The sequence below is a fragment of the Gopherus flavomarginatus genome, chromosome 23 (genome assembly GCF_025201925.1).
Source record: "Gopherus flavomarginatus isolate rGopFla2 chromosome 23, rGopFla2.mat.asm, whole genome shotgun sequence".
Lineage (NCBI taxonomy): Eukaryota > Metazoa > Chordata > Testudines > Testudinidae > Gopherus > Gopherus flavomarginatus.
In genome coordinates, this window is record NC_066639.1 from 1,377,682 (window position 1) to 1,403,292 (window position 25,611).

General features: G+C 56.5%; 1 protein-coding gene and 1 long non-coding RNA gene across 10 annotated transcripts in view; one reads left to right on the plus strand and one right to left on the minus strand.

Moving 5' to 3' along the window:
* The window catches only part of LOC127039335 (zinc finger protein 501-like), a 102,959-nt gene extending 88,068 nt beyond the window's left edge, over positions 1–14,891 (minus strand). For 4 of the 7 annotated variants that reach the window (XM_050932765.1, XM_050932764.1, XM_050932767.1 and 1 more), the window contains exons 1-2: positions 9,810–10,613; positions 8,652–8,734 (exon numbers count right to left, since the gene is read on the minus strand). In XM_050932765.1, coding sequence (XP_050788722.1) covers positions 8,652–8,734; positions 9,810–9,826 — 100 coding nt within the window. In that variant the 5' untranslated portion in view covers positions 9,827–10,613. The other 3 variants (XM_050932774.1, XM_050932761.1, XM_050932762.1) reach the window with 3 other exon arrangements.
* A 212-nt stretch (positions 14,892–15,103) lies between these two features.
* Positions 15,104–25,024, plus strand: LOC127039510 (uncharacterized). Of its 3 annotated transcripts, none has more exons than XR_007771083.1 (2): positions 15,104–15,175; positions 24,616–25,024. It is a non-coding gene; the product is annotated as an uncharacterized LOC127039510 (long non-coding RNA). The 3 variants fall into 3 exon arrangements; XR_007771085.1 differs by having other exon boundaries at positions 15,119–15,175; positions 24,613–25,024; XR_007771084.1 differs by lacking the exon at positions 24,616–25,024 and adding an exon at positions 21,406–21,811 and having other exon boundaries at positions 15,119–15,175.
* The last annotated feature ends 587 nt before the right edge of the window (positions 25,025–25,611 follow it).

A 25,611-nucleotide genomic window follows, 5' to 3' on the forward strand; every position in this document is an offset into this window, starting at 1 on the left:
ATTAAATAATGATTGTCTGACTTCCTCGTGTAATTTCCTTCAACTGAAAACTTAAAATTGATAAAAGTTGGGGGGGGAAAGGCTAAAACTTTTATTTTGCACAATTATGAAAATTTAAAACAATAAAAATCGAAAAAAAGCTTAAAAATAAATTGACATTATAACGTCCCCCCTCCTGCCCCAAAAAGCGGATGGGGGGGGGTGCTTCTGCCATGACATTCACCAGCTCAGAGAGCTCCAGTCCTAACAGTTTACCTGCCAAGTCTGCATAACCATCTATGCAGCGTGTTTTTAACTTCAAAAAAGCGAGCAAATGCTGCGTGGATTAGAAGTGGAGGAATAACAGTGGTGGCTTTGAGCCAGCGATTGTGTAGACAGGAGCTGTGCAAGCTTTCTCCGACAGAGCCCCCAACGAACACTAGTTCCGTCCTACAAAACTCCTGCGGTTTCAATGGTCTTCTCTTGCCCCAGTTGTGTAGGAGCAGGATTTTATAGTTGTACAAGAATTAATGTATGATTTAAAAGCAGCAAAGAGTCCTGTGGCACCTTATAGACTAACAGACGTATTAGAGCATGAGCTTTCGTGGGTGAATACCCACTTCGTCGGATGCATCCAAAGCTCATGCTCCAACCCGTCTGTTAGTCTGTAAGGTGCCACATGACTCTTTGCCGCTTTTACAGATCCAGACTAACACGGCCACCCCTCTGATATATGATTTAATTATTTTGTTAGGGGTTTTTTATTGAATAGCAAAAAGGAATGATTTTTTGGGATACTGGTAGAAATGCATTTGATCGATTGCTAGTGTTTGTATTGATGTCAAGGCAGGGACAGATTAGAATAATTTTTAAGATTGATTATGGTTATTTTTTTGGTTTAGGATAAGGGTACGTCTACACTACCCGGTGGGTAGTGATCAATCTATCAGGGATCGATTTATCTAGCGTAGACGCAATAAATTGATCCCCGATCGCTCTGCCGTCGACTCCTGTACTCCACCGCGGCGAGAGGCAGAAGCAGAGTTTATGGGGGAGTGGCGGCAGTTGTGTGCCGTGAGGACGTGAGATAAGTTGACCTAAGATACGTTGACATCAGCTCCACTATTCTCAAAGCTGAAGTTGCGTATCTTAGGTCAATCCCCCCAGTGTAGAGGGGGGGAAGTGGTGGAATGGACGATAGTCTCTGTCACATTTTGGTAGTGGATTGTTCAATTTCATGGGTAATCAGAGTAGAAGTCGCAATGGTAGAAGAGGAGAAGATATGATGCATCCACTTAAAGTGTCTTTAGAAGATCTATATAATGGAAAAGTTATAATGTTTATTATTTTTTTATATGTATTATAAATTAGACATTTCAGTTAAATATCAATTTTTTTGTTTTAAGGTTTAGTAAATAAAAAATAGAATTTTGTATTGGGTTTACGTTAAGGAAATGAGAGGAATGTTAAAGGCTCAGGCCACAATGTGCACTGTTTTAATTACAAAATTTAGTAAGGTTTAATGTGTAATGCTTTTTTTTGCTTACTATAAAAATTGCTGTATATTTTTTGAAGGTTTTTGTAAAAAACTGTTTGCGTGAACGCCACTGTTAACCAAATTTTCTTATTCACTTTCTCCACACCTGTCCTGATTTTATAGACCTCTATCATATCCTCCCTTCGTCGTCTCTTTTCCAAGCTGAAAATGCCAGGTTTTTTAATCTCTTCTTATACGGAAGTTGTTCCATACCCCCAGTCATTTTTGTGACCTTCTCTGGACCTTTTCCAAATCTAATGTACCTTTTTTGAGATGGGCCGGCCACGTCTGAGCACAGTATTCAAGAGGTGGATGCACCACGGATTTATACAGCGGCAACGTGATATGTTTGTATCGTATCTATCCTTCCCTAATAATCTCCAATATTGTTACCTTTTCAGAGAACTATCCACAATGACTCCAAGATCCCTTTCTTGAGTGGTAACAGCTAATCTAGACTCTGTCATTCAGTACGTAGGGTTGGGATGATGTTTCCCAATGTGCGTCACTTTGCATTTATCAACGCTGAATTTCATCTGCCATTTTCTTGCCTAGTTGTCCAGATTGCTGAGATCTCTTTGTAACTCTTCACAGTCTGCTGTGGACTTAAACTCTCCTGAGTAGTTTTGTATTGTCTGCACATTTTGTCACCTCCTTTTCCGGATAACTTACGGATATGTTGAACAGCGAAGGTCCAATACAGACCCCGGGGGGACCCCACTGTTTATCTCTCTCCATTCTGACAATGTAACATTTATTCCCACTTGTTTCCTCTTTTAACCAGATCCTGAGAGGACCTTCCTTCTTAATCCATGACAGTTTACTTTGCTTAAGAGCCTTGGGTGAGAGACCTTGTCAAAGGCTTTCTGGACATTTAAGAACACTAGATTCATTGGATCACCCTTGTCCACACGCTGGCTAACTCCCTCAAAGAATTCTAGTAGATTGGTGAGGAATGATTTTCCTTTACAAAAGCCATGCTGACTCTTCCCCAACAAACACGTTCATCTAGGAGTCTGATAATTTTGTTTACTAGAGTTTCAACCAATTTGCCCGATATTGAAGTTAGGCTTACTGGCCTGTAATTACTGGGATCGTTTCTGGAGCCTTTTTAAAAAATTGGTATTGCATTAGCTATGGTACAGATGCTGATTTTAATGATAGCTTACATACCACAGTCAGCAGCCCTGCAATTTCACATTTGACTTCCTTCAGAACTCTTGGGTGAATCCCATCTCATCCTGTTGACTTACTGTAGTTTAATTTATAATTTTTTCCAAAACCTTTTCTAATGACACCTCAATCTGGGACAGTTCCTCACATTTGTCACCTAAAAAGAATGACTTAGGTCTGGGAATCTCCCTCACAATCTCTGCAGGGAACACTGACGCAAAGAATTAATTTAGTTTCTCCACAATGGCCTTATCATCCTTGAGTGCTGTTATAATACCTCAATAGGCTAGCAGCCCCCCTGTCTGTTTAGCAAGCGTCCTGCTTCTGGCATGCTTCAAAATTTTGTTGTTGTTACTTTTTGAGTCTTCGGCTAGTTGCTCTGCAAATTATTTTTTGGTCTGCTGGGTTATATTTTTACACGCGGCTGTGACGTTCTCTGATTAAACTATGACCATGCAGATCATTGTTGCAACCACTGTTGTTATATCTTTGCAACCAATCTTGTACAAAACGGGGCACGTAAGATGTCCATGGAAAGGTTATGATTTGCTGAATGTGATGATGCTCTTGGCATGCGTGTAGTTTTGCACTTCAAGCTCTACCTGTATTTCAAACGTTTGCTCCTGGGGTAACACCCAGGTGGTAATTAGCCAGCGCATCCTGGAGGGATTATGCAAATTGAGTGGCCCATTAAAGGGGGGTGGGGACAGCTTAGTGGTTTGAGCAGTGGCCTGCTAAACCCAGGGTTGTGAGCTCAATCCTTGAGGGGACCATTTAGGGCAACAATCTATCTGGGGATTGGTCCTGTCTCAAATAGGGGGTTGGACTAGATACCTCCTGAGGTCCCTTCCAACCCTGATAGTCTATGATTTACAATGGGAGACGCCAATCTATTCTTAATGGACTTTCCTGCCAGGACTAAGTGAAGTCAGGCATTGCCACATGACTCCAAACTCCATCTTTCACCTGTAATTTTCCACTAGCTGTGCCGAGGTCTTTGTTTGAAACAATGGGTGGCAGAAGTTATAAAAGGCCCTGGAAACATCTCCACAGTGCCTCTATCCTGCTCAAACCTCTTGACTATGGACTTATACTAATGAGACTCTGGTTGCTTCTAGATAACTGGATGGTCCTCAGTCCCTGAGACTTATCAAGCCAGAAGTTTATTCCATCACTGCTACAAGTCTGAACCAATAACATAAGAACGGCCATACTGGGTCAGACCAAAGGTCCATCCAGCCCAGTATCTGTCTACTGACTGGCCAGTGCCAGGTGCCCCAGAGGGAGTGAACCTAACAGGTAATGATCAAGTGATCTCTCTCCTGCCATCCATCTCCATCCTCTGACAAACAGAGGCTAAGGACACCATTCCTTACCCAGCCTGGCTAATAGCCATTTATGGACTTAACCATCATGAATTTATCTAGTTCTCTTTTAAACCCTGTTATAGTCCCAGCCTTCACAACCTCCTCAGGCAAGGAGTTCCACAAGTTGACTGTGCACTGTGTGAAGAAGAACTTCCTTTTATTTGTTTTAAACCTGCTGCCCATTCATTTCATTTGGTGACCCCTAGTTCTTGTATTATGGGAATAAGTAAATAACTTTTCCTTATCCACTTTCTCCACATCACTCATGATTTTATATACCTCTATCAGATCCCCCCTTGGTCTCCTCTTTTCCAAGCTGAAGAGTACTAGCCTCTTTAATCTCTCCTCATACAGGACCCTGTCCAACCCCCTAATCATTTTAGTTGCTCTTTTCTGAACTTTTTCTAATACCAGTATATTTTTTGTGAGATGAGAAGACCACATCTGTACACAGTATTCAAGATGTGGGCGTACCATGGATTTATATAAGGGCAATAATATATTCTCAGTCTTATTCTCTATCCCTTTTTAATGATTCTTAACTCTTTCTTTCTTTCTTTAAATAAACCTTTAGATTTTAGATCCTAAAGGATTAGCAGCAGCGTGATTTTTGGGTAAGATCTGATTTGACCTGGGTGTGCGGCTAGTCCTTTGGGATCAGAAGAACCTCTTATTTGATGAAATTGGTTTTAAAGAACCACTCATTTCTAGTCTAGTGTTTTTGTTGGTGACACAAGGGACTGGAATTCCCAAGGAAACTGCTGTTTTGCCCTCTTGTTAGCCAGTCGGGTGAAACAGAAGTTTACTTCTGTTGCTGGTCTGGTATCTCTCGGGAGAAAATAACCTCCTGTTTTGGGGTATCTCTGCCCTATTTCTCAGCAGTTTGTCCTGAATTTGGGTATTATCAGTTGTGACCCACAAAGGCTTGGTTCCCACGGCTTTCCACAGTTTCTGTTCCTTTCTATCTTCCTCAATAGGATTTTACTTCCTTTTTGCCTCTTTAGCTTCTTTTACTTCGTAGGTTAGACACGGCGGCACTTTCTTGGTCGCCTTACTAGGTTTTCTTTTTAAAATTTAATACGTGTATTTAATTTGAGCTTCCACGGTCGTATTTTTAAGTTTCCATGCAGTTTGCAGGCATTTCTCTTTTGAGATCGTACCTTTTAATTTCTGGTAAACCAACTTCCTCATTTGGGTGTCAGTCCCCTTTCTGAAATTAAATGCTACTATGGTGAGGTTCTTTGGTGTTTTCCTCTTTCTGCAGGGATGTTAAATTTAATTATATTATGGGTGCTATTACCAAGTGGTCCAGCTACATTCACCTCTTGGACCAGATCCTTGGCTCCACTTAGCACTAAATCAACAATTTCTTCTTCTCTGGTGGGTTCCAGAACTAGCTGCTCCAAGAAACAGTCACTTATGGTGTGAAGACACTTTCTCTCTGCATCCCGGCCTGAAGTGACATGGACCCAGTCAACATGGGGATAGTTGAAATGTCCCATTACTGAGATTATTTTTACAGTCTCTCTAATCTACCTGAGCATTTCATGGTCACTGTCACCGTCCTGGTGAACCAAAGAAGTGCTGGAAAGATGGACATAACTCAGGGACTGAATTTCCCCAAAATTCTTTCCCACAGGGTAGGGAGATCAATTCTGCTTGTAAATCCCGTCCAAGCACTCAGGGGAAGGGAGGTGAAGGAGGGAGCTACCGCCAGGTGTCGCACAGGATAGGTAGGAAGTCACGAACAACATCTGCCTGGAGGATACATACCTGCTGGGGACAATCCTGAACTCGGAGAACTCACAAGATCTCTGTCGGGAATCCCAGCTGTTTCCTTCAGCCACGGACAGATTTCGAATTGGCTGAATGATTCCTCCCTTGTGCAGGTACCGCTCAGGATCTCGCTTTCCTCTGAATCATGGAGATCTGGGTCTTGGTCTTGTTCAGGCTGAGAGAGATCATCAGGTGGGAAAACTGGAAACTCTGCACGGGGAAAGGAGATCAGGTGGGTTCAGGAGGATAGCTCACAAATTTATTATCTTAACCATTTTAACCTAGCAATATGCTGAGGGTAGTGCCACAGAGGCTCAAACGTGTAGGCCGCTCCGCTTAAAGAGGGATTGAACAAACCCCATCTCTCCTGGGAAAACACCCTGCCATACAATCATCCTCACAGGGGAGTCCTTAAAACACAGAGACTGTAGCTCCATGGCCTAGCTGGTGAAGATTGCAGCCAGCAGGGAAATGACCTGCTTCTTTCCAAGAAAGAGAGAAGAGAAAACACAGAGAGTCACCAGGAAGATGGGAAGAGCTGGTGGGGTTCAGGGGGCAACTGCATGTGATGCATTTTTCCCGCATTCTGCAGGAGTTCCTCTGGGGCGTTGTGCCCATCGAAACCACAATTTCTGGGCTAAGAGCAATATTTTACAGTGCTCTAATATCCACCGGCAGATGATGACTTGGTCTGTGCTTTCGAATCTGGCAGCACACTTCACTCAGTCACACGCTTACAGGTGCAAAGACTCACACCCTGAACCAAAAAAACAAACAAATAAATAAATAAGATAGTCTGGGCTCAGGGAATTAACTTAGGGTTGTCAAGGGCTGCTGTGTGTCCTTCCAGAACGTGGACGGTGACTAATTGTAGAGCTCTGAAAACCAGGAAATGAAGCGTGAAAGTCCATACCATCTTGGCAACATCACCTTAACTCTGCCCTCTAACCACTGACTATGGTGCAGTAAGGATGGTGCAAAGGTCACTGTGCTACCAAGGAAACAGGGGATTTGCCTTCTCTTGGGAGTCTTCAAGTCAAGACTGGATGCCTTTCTGGATGATGATTTAGTCTAACGCAAGGTGTTCGACTCAATACAAAAGGTACAGGAGAAAACACTATGGTCGGTGTTATATAGAAGGTCAGAGTAGACAACTGAATACTCTCTTTGGCCATAAAATCTACAAATTTATAATTTATAATTTATTTATCCGCACGCCCTCCAGCTGCGTGCCCAGGTCCAGCTGTAACTGGATGATGGAGGGAGTCATCACAGCAGCTTGGCAGAGCTGTGACTGATATAAAGGGTGAGGTGTGGGATCCTTGAAGGAGCAAAAATGCCTCATTTCATTCCCGAGTGTTGCAGGTTGCAACACTAAAGGCTCACAAGGGAGTGTTCTTGCCATGAGCGTTGTCGGCACCCTGGGGTGGCCCTCGCCGGTGTTTAGAGAACGGTAATAGACAAAATGACTCCGAAGGAATCATTTGCAGGACGCTGATGTGACGCAGTAGGGAGAGGGGTGGATTGACCTGGGAATGTCGTTTAGTTTTACTGGGACTGTCTGCATGGTGGATGGGAGAGCAGGGGGACGACTTCAGGTGAGGGACAGGACCTGAGCCAGGAAGGGGGGTGGGCAGGGAAGTTGGACAAAGGGGAGAGCCTGCTGGAGGGGTTTTTGGTTTCAGTTTTGGGCTGGCTGGGAAGAGGCAGGGAATCCCAAGTCTGGGGTCTAAGCTCCTTGCTCCCCAGAGGGACCTGGCTGAGGGGTCCTGGTTGTACCTACAAGCCCTGCTTGGACTGTGTTCCTATTGTCTAATAACCCTTCTGTTTTACTGGCTGGCTGAGAGTCCCGGTGAATCACAGGGAGTGGGGGCTGCAGGGCCCTGACTCCCCCACGCTCCGTGACAGCTGGGATGGATCCCTTGATGATTCCCTGCTCTGTTCATTCCCCCCGGGGCACTTGGCATGGACCAGTGTCGGCAGACAGGACACTGGGCTGGATGGACCTTTGGTCTGACCCAGCGGGGCCGTTCTGAACCCTCAGGGGCGAAGACGTGGTGATATTTTGCAAGTCTGAGATGTCTCGTGTGGTGTAGGCTCCATCTCTGCAGGGATCGGACGCTTCTGTTTGCTAGGCTGGACCTAAACCCAAGCTTAGCCTCAGCCAAGAGAAGTTGTTCGACTTTGTGCTGTTCTTCTCCTGTGCCCTGCTCCCAAAGTGGTCTGCAGCAGGGGAGGGTCTCTAGTAGTGTGTGTGTCACTGGCATATTGGGGTGATGTTGAAATAGGGCAGAGTAGAGGTGGCATTGTGGGGGTGGCGTGAACCTTAATTCTGCATTTCCCCTTCCAAGAACCAACGGGACGGGAATCCTTACCCAGCGAGGTCACAGTCTCATAGTTCTCCTGCATGACGTCTCTGTAGAGGGCTCTCTGAGTGGGGTCCAGCAGAGCCCACTCTTCCTTGGTGAAATACACAGCCACCTCCTCGAAGGTCACCGATCCCTGAAAAAGCAAGAGTCCAACACTCAGGACCTGCTGCCCCACTATTCCCGGGGGAGAGGAGCCCATCAAATGGATACAGCGTCAGGGGAGTCCCACTCACAACCCAACCACCATGGGCTCTTCCTAAAAACTCGGCCCCAGGTTTACCAAGTCCCAGTAGGTCCATCACACCTCGTCCCCCTCCCTTTCTCCACCCTGTGCAATGTCTGCACCCTCCCACCCTTAGATCAAACTCCCTACTCCCTCCCACTTCCTGTGTCTTTCCTGTCCCTCTGGCTCGTACGGGAACCCCCCCAGCACGTCCTCAGTATCCCTACCTGAGCCAGGTCTGCTGCATCCACTTCCCTTCCCTGGGCAGGCTGGGAGAATCTGGAGGGACCCGGGGATGTTATTCTGCAGCCTGTCGGGAGGGAGAAGGGTTATTGCGGGGGAGGGGGGGCGAGTGTTTCAGAACAGACTTTAGGTCATTTCACATCACAAGTCTCACTGGCGCTTCCTCTGCAGAGACGTTTTCGACTCCCACGCTGGAAAAATGCTCCATCGTGGCACTGCAGACCCATCCCCTCCCACCAGGGCTAAACCCACCGAGACCCTTTAAATCTAAGATGGTTCCCCAGGACAGAACATAAGAACGGCCACACCAAAGGTCCATCCAGCCCAGTATCTGTCTACTGACTGGCCAGTACCAGGTGCCCCAGAGGGAGTGAACCTAACAGGCAATGATCAAGTGATCTCTCTCCTGCCCTCCATCTCCACCCTCTGACAAACAGAGGCTAGGGACACCATCCTTACCCATCCTGGCTAAGAGCCGTTTACTGACTTAACCTCCATGAATTTATCCAGTTCTCTTTTAAACGCTGTTATAGTCCAGCCTTCACAACCTCCTCCGGCAAGGAGTTCCACAAGTTAACTGTGCGCTGCGTGAAGAAGAACTTCCTTTTATTTGTTTTAAACCTGCTGCCTATTAATTTCATTTGGTGACCCCTATTATGGTAATAAATAAATAACTGTTCCTTATCCACTTTCTCCACATCACTCATGATTTTATATACCTCTATCATATCCCCCCTTAGTCTTCTCTTTTCCAAGCTGAAGAGGCCTAGCCTCTTTAATCTTTCCTCATATGGGACCTTCTCCAAACCCCTAATCATTTTAGTTGCCTTTTTCTGAACCTTTTCTAGTGCTAGAATATCTTTTTTGAGGTGAGGAGACCACATCTGTACACAGTATTCGAGATGTGGGCGTACCATGGATTTATATAAGGGCAATAATATATTCTCTGTCTTATTCTCTATCCCCTTTTTAATGATTCATAACATCCTGTTTGCTTTTTTGACCACCTCTGCACACGGCGTGGACATCTTCAGAGAACTATCCATGATGACTCCAAGATCTCTTTCTTGATTAGTTGTAGCTAAATTAGCCCCCATCGCATTGTATGTATAGTTGGGGTTATTTTTTCCAAGGTGCATTACTTTACATTTATACACATTCGATTTCATTTGGTTGCCCAATCACTTAGTTTTGGGAGACAGCAGAGGGGGAACCACGCAAAACCCATCCGGTGCCGAGACAGGAACTGGATCTGAGCTGGTCGGCACATTCCCCCAGCGCAAGGGGACGGATTTCTTATAATCTTCAGCAAAGGAAATCTCACTTCTGGCACGTTTCGCCCTCAGGGACACCCCTTCTTTCTCTGTCAGCCTCTTGAGACGCACACATGCACATGGCATAGGATCGGCCTCGTTACGGGTTTTAGTCTTATTTCTTGCTAACTGTCAGGGGTTTGCCAAAAGAAAAAAAAACAGGGGCTCCCTTTTTTTGAAGTCCGTATGAAAAACGTGAACCCGCACCGCACAGCTCCCTCCGCGTTCACAAAGGACGTTCCCGGCTGGCGTGTCTGCGGCATAAGAGCCCCACGGCACAGCCGGGCTGCCCCCCTCCTCATGCCCGAGACTCTGCTGCCCACATCTGACCACTTCCACTCGCTCGTGGAAGCTCTCAGACGCCTCAGGGCCTGGAGATTATTGTCCTTGTTTCATCCTATCTCACACCAGTCGGGTGCCTGTTCCTTTCCCCAAAGGGAAACACGCCCCTGAGATCCGGATTCACTCTGAATCCCCGTCAGACGTCACAGCAGGAGTGAGTCAGGCACGGGGGTCACCCGCTTTCGCATTGTTCCACCATTTCCAGCTGCACATTGGGGCTGGAGGCTGCGATCCCCTGTCGCTAACATGGTTATGGGGCTGAAATCTCCCCCTGGCCGGTCAGAGACAGACACGTACCTGTGTCGCTCCCCAGCTCCCGTCGCAGTGTCTCTAGGGGAAGGAGAAGATGGGAGAGGTGAGAATTCAGGCTCTCGCATTCATGGAGAAATCCCCATTGCTTATTAATGGAACTGCTGTTAACTACGAGATGGCGACAGAGATCAGAGGCAGATAATGCAGCCACTGCAGACAGAGCCAGCCCCACAGGGCTGCTCCATGGGGAAGGGCGACTCGCTGAGCTGGGCTGTGAGATGGAGCCGGGGTCAGTGACATCACTAGAGTCCCCGACTTCTCCCCAGGGTCAGGAGAGGCCACCTCCAGACTCCAACTCACCTTTGAATCCCAGCAGCACCTCCTGCAGCATGGCACTTTTCAGAGAGAAATCGCTAAGTCTATTCTCCAGCTCCGCAAACGACGGCTCTGGCTTCCGAAATGTCCCGTCCTCCCTGCTGGGAAAAGGAGGGGTGAGAAATAGGCCTGAGCCCCCGACCCTGAGCCCAGCAGCCCCCAAACTCGAGGATCCCTGGATCTGAACTTTGCAGCCTGAGATTGTCTCTGTTATGGAGAGTCACCGGCCGTCAGCCCTGTGCTCGCCATGGGCCCAGAGAGATGGGACACTGGGAAACATGGGGGCAAGAAACAGAGACGGGCTTGGGAGCTTTCTGTGGGACGCTCTGGGTCTGCGGGGTGCGGAGCCGCCCCCAACGCCGGGATATTCCAGCAACAAGGGGCCCCGGCACCGGGATTACGTGGAAAGGGAGGAGACGCAGACCAAAGAGTGGACAGGTCCCAGCTGCTCAGACAGAGCCCAGGGCTCCGGCAGAGGACGAATGTGGGCCCTGAACACCAAAAGCCCTGAGCCCTTCCGCGGGAGCAGCAACCCGGGGATGCCCGGCTCATATTGGGGGGGAGGGGGCACATCCTCCACTTTCTGGTACATTCAGGAGGCCAGGGCATCAATTTAAGATTCTGCACCCCACCTCCCTTCACAGGACACCCACATATTTCAGTGGGACAACAAAGGGGAGATTCGGGGAATCAAGCACACCCCCCTCCCGGGAACAAAGGAAGTCAGCGTCTATGTGGACACTCCAATGAGATTAATGGAGGCCGAGGGACTTCACACCCCTCTGAGCCGCTGTTTCAGGCTGTCTGCAGACTCAGGAAGGCGCCGCTGTCTCCCCGTGTCCATTGGAGAGGGTTTCTTTGCAACCAGGAGGGCTAGAAACTTACTTTAAAATAAATGGAAAGCTGAGATTCTGCACACCCTGAACACATGAGGTGGCCACGTGAATACGTCAGCCAGGCCTGGCCTGGCCCCTGGCCCACATCTGACAGCCCTGGGGGGGACCGTATCAGCTGTCCGAGAGGAGGCAGAATCCTAGGCTCGGAGCTGACGGTCACACAGCAGGGCCCACCGTTGAATTCAGCCCTACCGCACCACGAGGGGAGCGAGACGGAGCCCAGCACTCACCTGCCCCCACAGCTCCCGGCACCCTAGAGAGGGAGAGAAAGATGAGGTCGTCAGAGGACGTGTCCCAGGCTGAGGGGAGCCTCCTGCTCTGCAGGGGAATCGCCAGGGGAACCAATGGGGTTTGCGGGAATTGCAGACACTCGGGTTCTTGTGCAGATGGCAGCGGCCGGGCCCGTCCCCACCAGCAGGACAGTTGCGCTCAGCAGCCCCAGAAATCCCTGCTGGGAGGTGGCTGCAGAGGGAAAGTTTCCCCTCCGGGCACTTTACGGGCAGAAAATTTTCCTCTGCTTTGGGAATCAAATTCCCCCCAGGGCTGAGAGCCCCACAAGCCCCCTGGCCCCAGTAAACCATTAACTCTGCCACAGAGTCGGGTTGTGACCTTAGGCAGGGCTCTGCCTCAGTTTCCCCATTTGTCCCAGAGGGATAATGCCCTCGACCCCACACTGTAAAGTGCTTTGGGGTCTAGGGCTCAGAAGCGCCTATAGAAACCCTGCGTACGATCACTGCAATGACAGCCTGACCTGCAGGGGTTGGCTCAGCGGCTGCTGCCCCTTCTCTCCTCCCCTCTCGCTGAGCAGGGAAATCTCCCAGGACAGGCTGCAGCCGCCCTCATCCCTTCTCCGGACAATGGCTCTCTCCAGCTCCTTCAGCCGGGCCAGCAGCCGCTGCTCCTGCTCCTCCAGAAACCCTCGCAGCTCCCGCCACTCCCAGCCGATCTTCCGCCTCTCGGCTGCCACCTGCTCCTGCAGCCACAGGGCGAGGGCGGGTGGGCACCGGGGAGACCCGGAAAGGCACCTCCCGGAGGGTGCGGGATTTCCTCCCCACTGCGGGACCTCCTGTGCGGGGGGATGTGGGGTCATTCACCCCTGGAGGGGAGGGGGGATCAGGGCCAGGGTGAGCGGGACACGGCTCACGGGGGGGGACTGTTCTCCCCAAAATCTCATCAACTTGCACCAAGCCAAACCCTCCATCTCTGCAGCCCCCAGTTCATCTCCTTCCCCCCCATCCCCCTGGTCACTGCGACGTCCAGCCAGCCCGTGGGCAGGGGCTCTGGGTTCATACAGCCGGACCCTCTCCTGCCTGGCAGCCCCCTGCCCCCTAAGACCATCACGCACCCCCCGTGTCGGACCCTCTCCCGCCCAGCAGCCCCCTGCCCCCTAAGGGCATCGAATCGTGCCCCCCCGTGTCAGATCCTCTCCCGCCCAGCAGCCCCCTGCCCCCTAAGGGCATCGTGCCCCCCCCCGTGTCTGACCCTCTCCCACCCAGCAGTCCCCTGCCCCCTAAGGGCATCGCGCCCCCCGTGTCGGACCCTCTCCCGCCCAGCAGCCCCTGCCCCCCAAGGGCATCGAATCGTGCCCCCCCCGTGTCTGACCCTCTCCCGCCCAGCAGCCCCCTGCCCCATAAGGGCATCGCGTCCCCCCCGTGTCCGACCCTCTCCTGCCCAGCAGCCCCCTCCCCCATAAGGGCATCGCGGCCCCCATGTTGGACCCTCTCCTCTCCAGCAGCCCCCTGCCCCCTAAGAGCATCACGCCCCCCCATGTCAGACCCTGCCTCTCCCTGGGCTCCCGGGGGGTGAGTCCTCAGCTGAGGCCGGCAAGCCGGGCCCTGCATTCATCGGCACTCGGGGCTCTGGGACCCCTGGCAAACCTGAGGGGTGGGGGGCCCTGGGCACCTACCAGCAGCTCCTCGCTTCGCCGCTGCCTCTCGGCTTCGGCGGCTTCTCCCTGGGCTCGCAGGGGGGCCGGACGCTCTGCTGGGGGGGCCTGGAAGAAGCAGGGGAGGGGGTTACAAAGCGCTGCAAACCCCCCAAGCTGCCAGATTTCAGGGTCCCCCCCCCCGCCCTGCAGAGACCCCGGGACTCATGGAGACTTTCCCCCCAGGTCTAGTTCAGCCTCAGCCAGGACGATGTGGGAGGTGATGGTGATGGGGGCGGGGAGACCAGGTTTTCCCAAGAAAACACAGAACCCCCCAGGGAAGGGACGGGGTGCAGCCCCCTGCCCCCCCAACCCCGAGCTTTGGGTATTGGCCGACTCCATCCACATCCTAAGCAACCAACTTCAGACACTGCCCCCCCAGGCCCCAAGAGCCAGATGTGAACATGGAGCCCCCCAACTGAATATCCCCCAAACCCCAGCTCTGATCCCCCACGGACACCCCGAAACTCCCTGCTCTGCCCCCCCACGGACACCCCGAAACTCCCTGCTCTGCCCCCCCACGGACACCCCCAAACTCCCTGCTCTTCCTCCCCACTGACACCCCCCAACTCCCTGCTTGTCTCCCCCACTGACACACAAACTCACTGCTCTGCCCCCCCACTGACAGCCCCCAAACTCCCTCCTCTTCCCCCCACTGACACCCCAAAACTCCCAGCTCTGTCCCCCGAGACCCTCCAAACTCCCTGCTCTTCCCCCCCCCCCACTGACACCCCTCAACTCCCCGCTTGTCTCCCCAGTGACACCCCCCAAATCTCCCGCTCTTTCCTCCCACTAATGCCCCCCAACAGCCCCACGATCCCCGCCCCCCCGGCTCCCCTCGCTTCCGGGCCCCGCCTGGCCTCTGAGCTCCGCAGCCGAGCCGCGCTCTGGGCCCCTCCCCGCGTGTCCGCCCCACGCGTGTCCCCGCCCCCCCGGGCCCCACCGCGCTGCCCCGCGGGCTGCAGGGCTGGAGCAGCCCCCGCGCCGCGCTCCCGGCCCCGGCCATGGCCCCGCTGCCGGCACAAAGGGGCGGGGGCCGGGCCGGGGGGGGCAGGAAGGGGCGGCTCCTCCCCGGGCCTGGCCCTGCCTCCGGGCCCCACGCAGGGGGGTTGGGACACGCGGGGAGCCCAGCTGCAGGAGAGGGGCAGGTGCCCACGGGTGGGGGGAGACAAGTGACAATCTGAGGGGCAGAGCTGGGGTTACCTTGGGGGGACCCGAGGGGCAGGGCCAGGCCCGGGAAGGAGCCGCCCCTTCCTGCCCCCCCCCGCCGGCCCGGGAGCCCGCCCCTGTGTGCCGGCAGCGGGGCCATGGCCTGGCGGGGAGGTGACGTGGGGCGGGGACACGCGTGGGGCGGACACGCGGGGAGGGGCCCGGAGCGCGGCTCGGCTGCGGAGCTCGGAGCCCAGGTGGGGCCTGGGAGCCGGAGGGGGAATCTAGGGTGTCAGAGCCGGGGGGGGCGACTGGAGCTGGGAGTTTGGGGAGATGTTGGGTGGTGAGGGCTGGGCTGGGGGTTAGGGGGATATTTGCTGAGGTGGCAGAGCTGGGGTTAGGGGGATGTTGGGTGGGAGGGCATAGCTAGGGGTCGGGGGGAGGTTGGGTGAGGGGGCAGAGCTGGGGGTCAGGGGGGACGTTGGGTGGGGGAGCAGGTCGGGGTGATGTTGGGTAGCGGGGCAGGACTGGGAGTTAGGGGGATGTTGGGTGGTGGGGGCTGCGCTGGGGGGTTGGGAGGATGTTGGGTGGTGGGGCAGAGCTGGGGGTCTGGGGGATGTTGGGTGGTGGGGGTTGGGCTGGGGGGTCGGGGGGACGTTGGTTGAGGGGGCAGAGCTGGGGGTCGGGGGGGATGTTGGGTGAGGGGGCAGAGCTGGGGGTCGGGGGGACGTTGGGTGAGGGGGCAGAGCTGGGGGTCGGGGGGGATGTTGGGTGAGGGGGCAGAGCTGGGGGTCGGGGGGGATGTTGGGTGAGGGGGCAGAGCTGGGGGTCGGGGGATGTTGGGTGAGGCGGCAGAGCTGGGGGTCGGGGGGGGACGTTGGGTGAGGGGGCAGAGCTGGGGGTTGAGGGGACGTTGGGTGGTGGGGGCTGGGTTGGGGGGTTAGGGGGATGTTGGATGTGGGGCATAGCTGGATGTCAGGGGGCATTGGGTGGGGGGCAGGTTTGCGGGTCGGGGGGATGTTGGGTGGTGGGGCAGAGCTGGGGTTCGGGGGGATATTGGATGTGGGGGCAGGGCTGGTGGTTAGGAGGATGTTGGGTGGGGGGGCATAGCTGGATGTCGGGGGCGTTGGGTGGGGGGGCAGGTTTGTGGGTCGGGGGGATGTTGGGTGGTGGGGCAGAGCTGGGGGTCGGGGGGATATTGGATGTGGAGGCAGAGCTGGGGGTCCGGGAGATGTTGGGTGGGGGGCATAGCTGGGTGTCGGGGGTGTTGGGTGGGGGGGCAGGTTTGGGGCTCGGGGGGATGTTGGGTGGGGGGCAGGGCTGGTGGTTAGGGGGATGTTGAGTGGAGGGCAGAGCTGGGTGTCAGGTGGCGTTGGGTGGGGGGGCAGGATTGGGAGTTGGGGGACGTTGGGTGAGGGGGCAGAGCTGGGGGTTGGAGGGACATTGGGTGAGGGGGCAGAGTTTGGGGTCGGGGGGATGTTAGGTGGGGGGGCTGGGCTGGGGGGCTGGGGGATGTTGGGTGGTGGGGGCTGGGCTGGGGGGCTGGGGGATGTTGGGTGGTGGGGGCTGGGCTGGGGGTCGGGGTGATATTGGGGGAGCTGGGCTGGGGGGTTAGGGGGATGTTGGATGAGGGGGCAGAGCTGGGAGTCAGGGGTGACGTTGGGTAGGGGAGCAAAGCTGGGGGTTGTGGGGGACGTTGGGTGGTGGGGCTGGACTGGGGGGTTGGGGGGATGTTGGGTGAGGGGGCAGAGTTGGGGGTCAGAGGGATGTTGGGTGAGGGGGCAGAGTTGGGGGTCAGAGGGATGTTGGGTGAGGGGGCAGAGCTGGGGGTCAGGGGGACATTGGGTGGGGGAGCAGAGCTGGGGGTCTGGGGGATGTTGGGTGGGGGGGCTAGGCTGGGGGTTAGGGGGATGTTGGGTGAGGCGGCAGAGCTGGGGGTCAGGGGGACATTGGGTGGGGGAGCAGAGCTGGGGGTATGGGGGATGTTGGTTGGGGGGGCTGGGCTGGGGGTTAGGGGGATGTTGGGTGAGGGGGCAGAGTTGGGGGTCAGGGGGATGTTGAGTGAGGCGGCAGAGCTGGGGGTTGGGGGGATGTTGGGTGTGGGGGCTGGGCTGGGGGTTGGGGGGGATGTTGGGTGGGGGAGCAGGGCTGGGGGTCGTGGGGGCGTTGGGTGAGGGGGCAGAGCTGGGGGTTGGGGGGATGTTGGGTGGGGGGGCAGAGCTGGGGGTCAGGGGGACATTGGGTGGGGGAGCAGAGCTGGGGGTATGGGGGATGTTGGTTGGGGGGGCTGGGCTGGGGGTTAGGGGGATGTTGGGTGAGGGGGCAGAGTTGGGGGTCAGGGGGGATGTTGAGTGAGGCGGCAGAGCTGGGGGTTGGGGGGATGTTGGGTGTGGGGGCTGGGCTGGGGGTTGGGGGGGATGTTGGGTGGGGGAGCAGGGCTGGGGGTCGTGGGGGCGTTGGGTGAGGGGGCAGAGCTGGGGGTTGGGGGGATGTTGGGTGGGGGGGCAGAGCTGGGGGTTGGGGGGACATTGGATGGGGGAGCAGAGCTGGGGGTCTGGGGGATGTTGGGTGGGGGGGCTGGGCTGGGGGTTAGGGGGATGTTGGGTGGGGGAGCAGGGCTGGGTGTCGTGGGGGCATTGGGTGAGGGAGCAGAGCTGGGGGTCGGGGGGGACGTTGGGTGGGGGAGCAGGGCTGGGGGTCGGGAGGGCATTGGGTGAGGGGGCAGAGCTGGGGGTTGGGGGGACATTGGATGGGGGAGCAGAGCTGGGGGTCTGGGGGATGTTGGGTGGGGGGCTGGGTTAGGGGGTTAGGGGGATGTTGGGTGGGGGGGCTGGGTTGGGGGGTTAGGGGGACGTTGGGTGGGGGTGTGGGCTGGGGGTCTGGGGGGACGTTGGGTGGGGGGGCTGGGCTGGGGGGTTAGGGGGATGTTGGGTGGGGGGGCTGGGTTGGGGGGAATACCTACTGGTTGCACTGAGCATGCTCAGTCTCCTCTGGTGAAGCCACGGCCCCCACCCTGCCCTTCCCTCGCCAGCAGAGTTAGTGGCTGCTTTTCACGGGGGCTAAAGGGGGCCAGTTGGGGCTGGGGGGTGGTGGAAATTGACTGGGGGCTCAGGCAGCTGGAGGCAGCGTCAGGAGAGGGGCTGAGGGGTGGAGGATCCAGGGGTGCGGCGCTGCCGGAGAGTAAAGCCCAGCCCAGGCAGGGGCAGAGGGGGGAACAGTGACCCCCGTGCCCTGAGACACCCGCGTTTGCAAGAATTGGGGGCGGGGCAGAGGGGATTTTTACTTCCCCTCCCCCAGACAGCACCTCTTGGGGCTGGTGCTTAAAGGCCCAGGCACCCCGATGCCCAGGCACCCCGGCTCCTCCTGCCTGAGGGGTGATGGGAGGCTTGATCCCGTGAAATGTTTTCCGTCCCCCCCCCTCAGTGGCAGAGACTCCCCTTATCAGGGCGTCCGGCTGCACAGACCCCCCCGAGCCGGGCACCGATTTCTCTGACCGGGACTGCCCGAGCGACGCTCCCTTCCTTGCAATCCCTGTGCCCATGTGCACGTCCTTGTGTCAGCCCTGTGCCCATGCAGATCCTCGTGTTAGCCCTGTGCCCATATGCACATCCTCGTGTTAGCATAGTGCCCGTGCATGTCCTCGTGTCAGCCCTGTGCCCATGTGCACGTCCCCGTGTCAGCCCTGTGCCCATGTGCACGTCCTCGTGTTAGCACAGTGCCCGTGCACATCCTCGTGTCAGCCCTGTGCCCATGTGCATGTCCCCGTGTCGGCCCTGTGCCCATGTGCACGTCCTCGTGTTAGTACAGTGCCCATGTGCACGTCCCCGTGTCGGCCCTGTGCCCATGTGCACGTCCCCGTGTCAGCCCCGTGCCCATGCACATCCCCGTGTTAGCCCTGTGCCCATATGCACGTCCTCATGTCGGCCCTGTGCCCATGCACGTCCCCATGTCATCCCTGTGCCCATATGCATGTCCTCGTGTCACCCCTGTGCCCATATGCGCGTCCCTGTGTCACCCCTGTGCCCATATGCGCGTCCCTGTGTCGGCCCTGTGCCCATGTGCACGTCCTCGTGTCAGCCCTGTGCCCGTGCGCAGCCCCGTGTTAGCCCTGTGCCCGTGTGCAGCCCCGTGTCAGCCCTGTGCCCGTGCATGTCCTCGTGCATTACTCACACTCGCTCCTCAGCAATCTGTGGAAACTGGGAGTTGCTGGCCGTAGCACTGGCACCTGCGTTTCCAGGCTCGCCATTGCGGTGGTTTCTTTACTGGGATTTCTAATTCGGGTCCAGGGACGGGCGGTGTAGGGCCCACGGGCCATATACAGCCCATAGCTGCTGGTAGGTGCCCAGGGCCCCCCACCCCTCGGGTTTGCTGGGGGTCCCAGAGCCCCGAGTGCTGGTGAATGCAGGTCCGGCCTGCCGGCCTCAGCCAGGGACCCACCCCCCGGGAGCCCAGGGAGGGGCAGGGCCAGACACTGGGGTGGGGGGCAGAGCTGGGGGAGCCCTGGGGGCTGCAGGTTGGGAGTGAGAGGCACTGGCAGAGCTGGGGGGAGTCCAGGCCTAGGGTAGCAGGGGCTGCGGGTCGGGAGTGAGGGGCACCGGCGGAGCTGGGGGGAGCCCAGGGGGCTGCGGGTCGGGAGTGAGGGGCACCGGCTGAGCTGGAGGGAGTCCGGGGGGCTGCAGGTCGGGAGTGAGGGGCACCGGCTTAGCTGGGGGAGCCCAGAGGGCTGCGGGTCGGGAGTGAGGGGCACCAGCAGAGATGGGGGAAGCCCAAGGGCTGCGGGTCGGGAGTGAAGGGCACCAGCAGAGCTGGGGGGGCCCAGAGCTGGGCTAGCAGGGGCTGCTGGTCAGGAGTGAGGGGCACCGGCAGAGCTGGGGAGAGCCCAGAGGGCTGCAGGTCCGGAGTGAGGGGCACCAGCAGAGCTGGGGGGGGGCAGGGCAGGGCTGGGCTAGCAGAGGCTGCGAGTCGGGTGCGAGGGGCACCTTGAGAGCTGACGGAAGCCTAGGGGGCTACGGATCGGGAGTGAGGGGTACCCCAGAGCTGGGGGAGACCAGGGGGCTGCGAGTCGGGAGTGAGGGGTACCCCAGAGCTGGGGGAGCCCAGGGGCTGCGGGTCAGGAGTGAGGGGTACCCCAGAGCTGGGGGGAGCCCAGGGGGCTGCGGGTCGGGAGTGAGGGGCACCGGCGGAGCTGTGGGATGCCCAGGGGGCTGCGGGTCGGGAGTGAGGGGCACCAGCAGAGCTGCAGGGAGCCCAGGGGGCTGCGGGTCGGGAATGAGGGGCACCAGGAGAACTAGGGGAAGCCCAGGGGGCTGCGGGTCGGGAGTGAGGGGCACTGGTAGGTCTGGGGGTAGGCCAGGGGGCTGCGGGTCGGGAGTGAGGGGCACTGGGAGAGCTGGGGGGGGCCAGGGGGTTGCGGGTCAGAATTTAGGGGCACCGGCAGAGCTGGGGGGAGCCCAGGGGGTTGCGGGTCGGGAGTGAGGGGCACCTGCTGAGCTGGGGAGAGCACAGGAGGTTGCGTGTCGGGAGTGAGGGGCACCGGCAGAACTGGGGGGAGCCCAGGGGGTTGCGGGTCAGGAGTGAGGGGCACCAGGAGAGCTGGGGGGAACCCAGGGGGTTGCGGGTCGGGAGTGAGGGGCACCGGCAGAACTGGGGGGAGCCCAGGGGGTTGCGGGTCAGGAGTGAGGGGCACCAGCAGAGCTGTGGGGAGCCCAGGGGCTGCAAGTCGGTAGTGAGGGGCACCAGTAGAGCTGTGGGGAGCCCAGCGGCTGCGGGTTGGGAGTGAGGGGCACCAGTAGAGCTGTGGGGAGCCCAGGGGCTGCGGGTCGGGAGTGAGGGGCACCGGCTGAACTGGGGAGAGCACAGGGGGTTGCGAGTCGGGAGTGAGGGGCACCGGCAGAGTGGTGACTGGGGGTTCCAGGGCTGGTATTTCGTGGGCTGTGGGTCAGGACAGGCAGTATTGCCCAGGGGTCAGATGCAGGAACCTGGGTTGGGCTGGGAAGATGCTGGGAGTTCTCGTTCCCTGGGAACTGTCCTGTCTCCCTTCTCAACAGCAAACAAATCAATTCCACGTCCCCTCCCCAGAAATATCAGCCTGGAGCCAAGGGCTGCGGGGGATGATTCCCTGTAGTTCCCACCAAGGCAGGAGGGATCCCAGGGCGTTTCTAGCAGAGCTTATGGCACCGACAGGAAACCAGCCTTTAATAACAGGCAGCTCCAGTTTAAGCTCAATGTTTTTAAGAATTTTTAGAGCACTAAATAACCCTTCAATCCTAGTGTCACCATCCATAACACTGCTTCAGATTTATTGGTTCCCAAGTGCAAAACTAACCATCTCTTCAAACACAAGGGAGTGGAGATCAGTCAATGTTCAGAGTCATCCCACATAAAAGACCCATGTCGTGGGACATCCTGGCCCCATCACGTGGCCATCGGCCTTTCCCTCCTCTCTGTTAAATGTTTGGTATTATACATAGAAACTTTCTTCCCTCAGGAGCGACCTGGGAACCGGGGCTGCCAACCAGACAAACACCTTTAAGAAGAGACGTAACTTGTCAAAAAATGATCTCCGTCCTTCAGTTCAGTGACCGCCTGAAATGTTACTTATCCGGGCAGAGCCGGAGGATTGAAAGCAGCTACATCAAACCCCTGTGTCGCTAGGAGGAATGAAAACACTCCCTGGTATCTGAAGAAACGGTTAGTTTTACCCTTGGGAAAGGCGGTGGTGGTGTCAGATATAAAGAGTGAAACACGAAACAATCATCGTAGTTATGCCCACGGTGACTGCAAAATATTTCTATATTCTTCTTCTTATCATCAGTGTATTATTTTCTCTGGAGTCTAGACATTGACTAGACCTTGACCAAGAAATTTGGCTCTTGATAAAATAATCAACTACCCCTGGTTAAGGCAATGGACTAGATACCCACCCGGGTGTCCCTACACAGGTTCACCCTTTTAGCCATAGCTTTTAATCAGGGCAATAAATTGATATGAACTCTTGTAAAATCATTCCCCAGCCAGAGTCCTTCACCCACATTCCTTAGGGCATTGGGCCACCATGTGGACGTTTCATTTCCATCCTCAATTTCACACAATTTCCTTTGCACGGATCCATGAACAGCAAAACCTCCCCGTGTCTCTGGTCTGAGCCAGGACATACAATTCCACTGAAACCTTCTCTCCTGCAATGGTCAGACAGAAGGGCCGTGGCCACCTTCACCTCTGACAGTGAGATATTCACTCTCCTCTTTCTTTACGCTGCTGTTGTTAGTCCATGAAACATCAGGGATGGATGCAAGGCTGAGCTCATGCACCAACCAGCTGAAAAATGTCAGTGCCGCAGAGAAATCCTGCCCCCGGTTATTGGCATGATCTGATGGAGATTCGAATAGGAACGGGTCTGAATTGTCAGTGTGGGGAATGAACAACAATCTACAGCAATGTCGTTAACCACAAACACACTCTAATCATGCTCCAGCCGGAAGGGAAATGGGCAGGAACTCTTGTTGTTCAACCATGGACACACACACAGATACACAGCCGTGGGTGTGCTGGGGGAGCGGGTCTGAGCGAACAACTTGACGTGCCAGTTCTGTGATAGCTGAATCACTGTGTCGTCAACGACCCACGTGTTGAGTAATTGTGGCTGAGTGGCTAAGGTGCTAGATTAGAAATCCGTTGGCGTTGCCCCACGCGAGTTCAAATCCTGCTGTTGGCATTGCCCCATGCGAGTTCAAATCCTGCCGATTGTGGCAGTGTTAGGCTGTTGTCTTAGTGCCTGAGTATCCACACTGCGAACTGGAGTCAGATCTGGTCTCACTCTCAGGCCGTCTACACTTAAAATGCTGCTGTGACACTTTGGAGAAGACAGTGACTGGAGGGATTGCTCAGTGGTTGTGAGTTCAATCCTTGAGGGGACCAGTTAGGGATCTGGGGCATAAATCCATCTGGGGGTTGGTCCTGCTTTGAGCAGGGGGTTGGACTAGATACCTCCTGAGGTCCCTTCCCACCCTGCTATGCTATGAATAGCTACATCGACAGATCAATTCTCCCTTTCATTTAGTGCTATCTGACCATGGCTTAGGTCACCTTAACTATACTGGTTTGGGGGGGGGTGGATTTTTGACACCCAGAGAGACGTCGCTATTCCAGCTAAGTACCCCACGGACACCAGCCCTGAGATCCCTCTTGGTATTTCAGTGCAGGCCCCAAACCGGGAGGGAACCGTCAGCTGGCAAGCGCAGAGGCTGAATTTCCCCACGTTTAATCTCCTTTGTCGACAGTACAGACCCTCCCGTGCCCAGCCAGCCAGTGGACGCGGGGAAAAGGTTGCGGGAAGCAGAGGCCTTGGAAACGATGAAATACGGGGCCGTTCGGCAGGCAAGGTGGCTGCTCAGCTGATGCCGGTTCCTGAGCTGGTTCCTCACTTCCGTCCCAGTGGCTTTGCTAGAAACACCCCCAGGTCCCTGCTCATCCCAGCGGGAGCAAGACGAGAAACCCCAGTGGGCACCACCCTTAGCCCCAGGCTGCGGTCTCGGGGGTGGGGGGAATTGATTGGTGCCGAGGAGGGAGCCAGGACAACCCTCTGGTGCTCTGCTCCCAGCTTCGGCCCAGCCCAGGCCGGCCGGGGGTCTCAGCTGCTGCCCCCTCCATGCTCCAGAGCGGGGTGGGGGGGTTGCATCACAGTGTTTTTGGTGGTGTCAGAGTGCGGCCGCCTACTCTCGCTGGTGGCCACTGTGAGAAGTTTTCCAAGCCAGAGCCCCAGCGCCCCGGGGGTTGAAGCCAGAGCCCATGGGCTGAAGCCGTGTGGCTGGAGCTGGGGGGCGGTGGGTAGGCTACAGCCCAGACCCCCAGGGCTGACGTGAGGGAGGGAGGGGCACTGAAACCCCAAGCCCCCTCCTGGAGCCCGAAGTCTTCCCCCCAGAGCCTCTCAGCCCCCGGGAGCTGAGCTGGGACCTCACCAGCCGCCCGCGGTGCTGACGGTTCCTACCCCGTCGAGAACACCCCCAGCCCCACGTGCCTGCAGACGCGCTGCTGGGACGCTGGGCGGTACACGCCGCCGGTCCCCGGCTGGTAGCGCCCGCAAACATTTCCCATCGCGCATGGGGTGAACGACGTGAACGCAGAGGAACGGTTCCTTTCTCCCCAGCGAGACAAACTCTCGCGCCCGGGTTTGGTAGAGGGGTCTCTCTCGGCAGAGCGTCTCTGTAAGGCTGAGCAGAGGTTACGGTGCGGGGTTTTGGACGGGCCATGGAGATGACAGTTTGTAGGAATTGTCCAGTCGGTTTAACTCTCTCACTGCCTCTAAGTTGGCAGTAAATTTGATCGTCCTCGGGGCCTGGTATTGATTAGGAAGGAGTGAGAGTAGGATCCTATTATAAACCCAGCATGCCCGGTCTCTAACATAGTGGCCTCCAAAGTGGGGTGCAGAAGAGGCTCCTTGGGGGTGCACGGCAGCAGGACCGTGTTTTGTTTGGTTTTTTTTTTTGGCTTTGGCAAAAACGGTAGAGCCGGCGCGGCAGGGGGCGCGTGCTCAGAAATGTTTTACTGGTAGGGGTGCGCGATGGAAAAAGTTTGGAGACCCTTTTTCCCGAGATGAGCCAAGAATGTTTACACGGGGTAGAAATACGGGGCAAAGGGGGAAGTCGGATAGAAACCGTCCGTAGAATTTTTACTTGGAATTTATTCCTCCTCTTAGCAGGATTGATTTACAAACATGCTTAATTGAACGGAGAGCGTTCGAGGGGCCGGGGCCGGGACGAGGCACTTGCGGGTGTCGCACTCGATGAGATTCAGGAGTGACGAGCGATTGCACATGCGAAACGCGGCGTGACCGGGCCAGGAGCGGCCGTCCAGACGGCAGAGCAGCGTCAAAGGCGCGCCGGGGCCATGGCAGCTCGACGGCCCAGACCGGATGGCACCCCGGGGGTGCCCGAGGCGTGCGCACAGCGGGGCCTTCGGGGCGAAGTTTGCACTTTAAGTGCCGCTAGAGGGGTCTGAAGCGACGCCCAAGGGCGGTGGCTGAAAACGGCCCCGGGAGCTCACAGCTTTGTTCTTTCTGTTTGCTTCTTTGGGGAGAGGGAAATAGAAACAGAAGAACAGAAAGATGAGCGATGTTTGCAGAAACCATGGCCTAAGAGCAGGATCCGGGGCAGGTCGGGCTGGCGGGGCCCAGGGGGATCTGGGACAGGCCAGGCTGGCGGGGCCCAGGGGGATCCCTGGGGCAGGCCGGGCTGGTGGGGCTCTGGGGGAAATGGGGCAGGCTGGGCCAAGGGGGATCCGGGGCAGGGCGGGATGGCGGGGCCAAGGGGAATCTGGGGCAGGGCAGGATGGGAGGTCCAGGGGGATATCAGGCAGGCCGGGCTGGTGGGGCCCAGGGGGATGTGGGGCAGGGCAGGATGGGTTTCCAGGGGGATATCGGGCAGGACAGGCTGGTGGGGGCCAGGGGGATGTGGGGCAGGGCAGGATGGGCGGTCCAGGGGGATGTGGGGCAGGGCAGGATGGGGGGTCCAGGGGGATATCAGGCAGGCCGGGCTGGTGGGGCCCAGGGGGATCCGGGGCAGGACAGTATGGGGGATCCAAGGGGTATCAGGCAGGCCGGGCTGGGGGGGCCCAGGGGCATGTGGCGCAGGGCAGGATGCGGGTCCAGGGGGATCTGGGGCAGGCCGGGCTGGTGGGGCCCAGGGGGATCCCATTC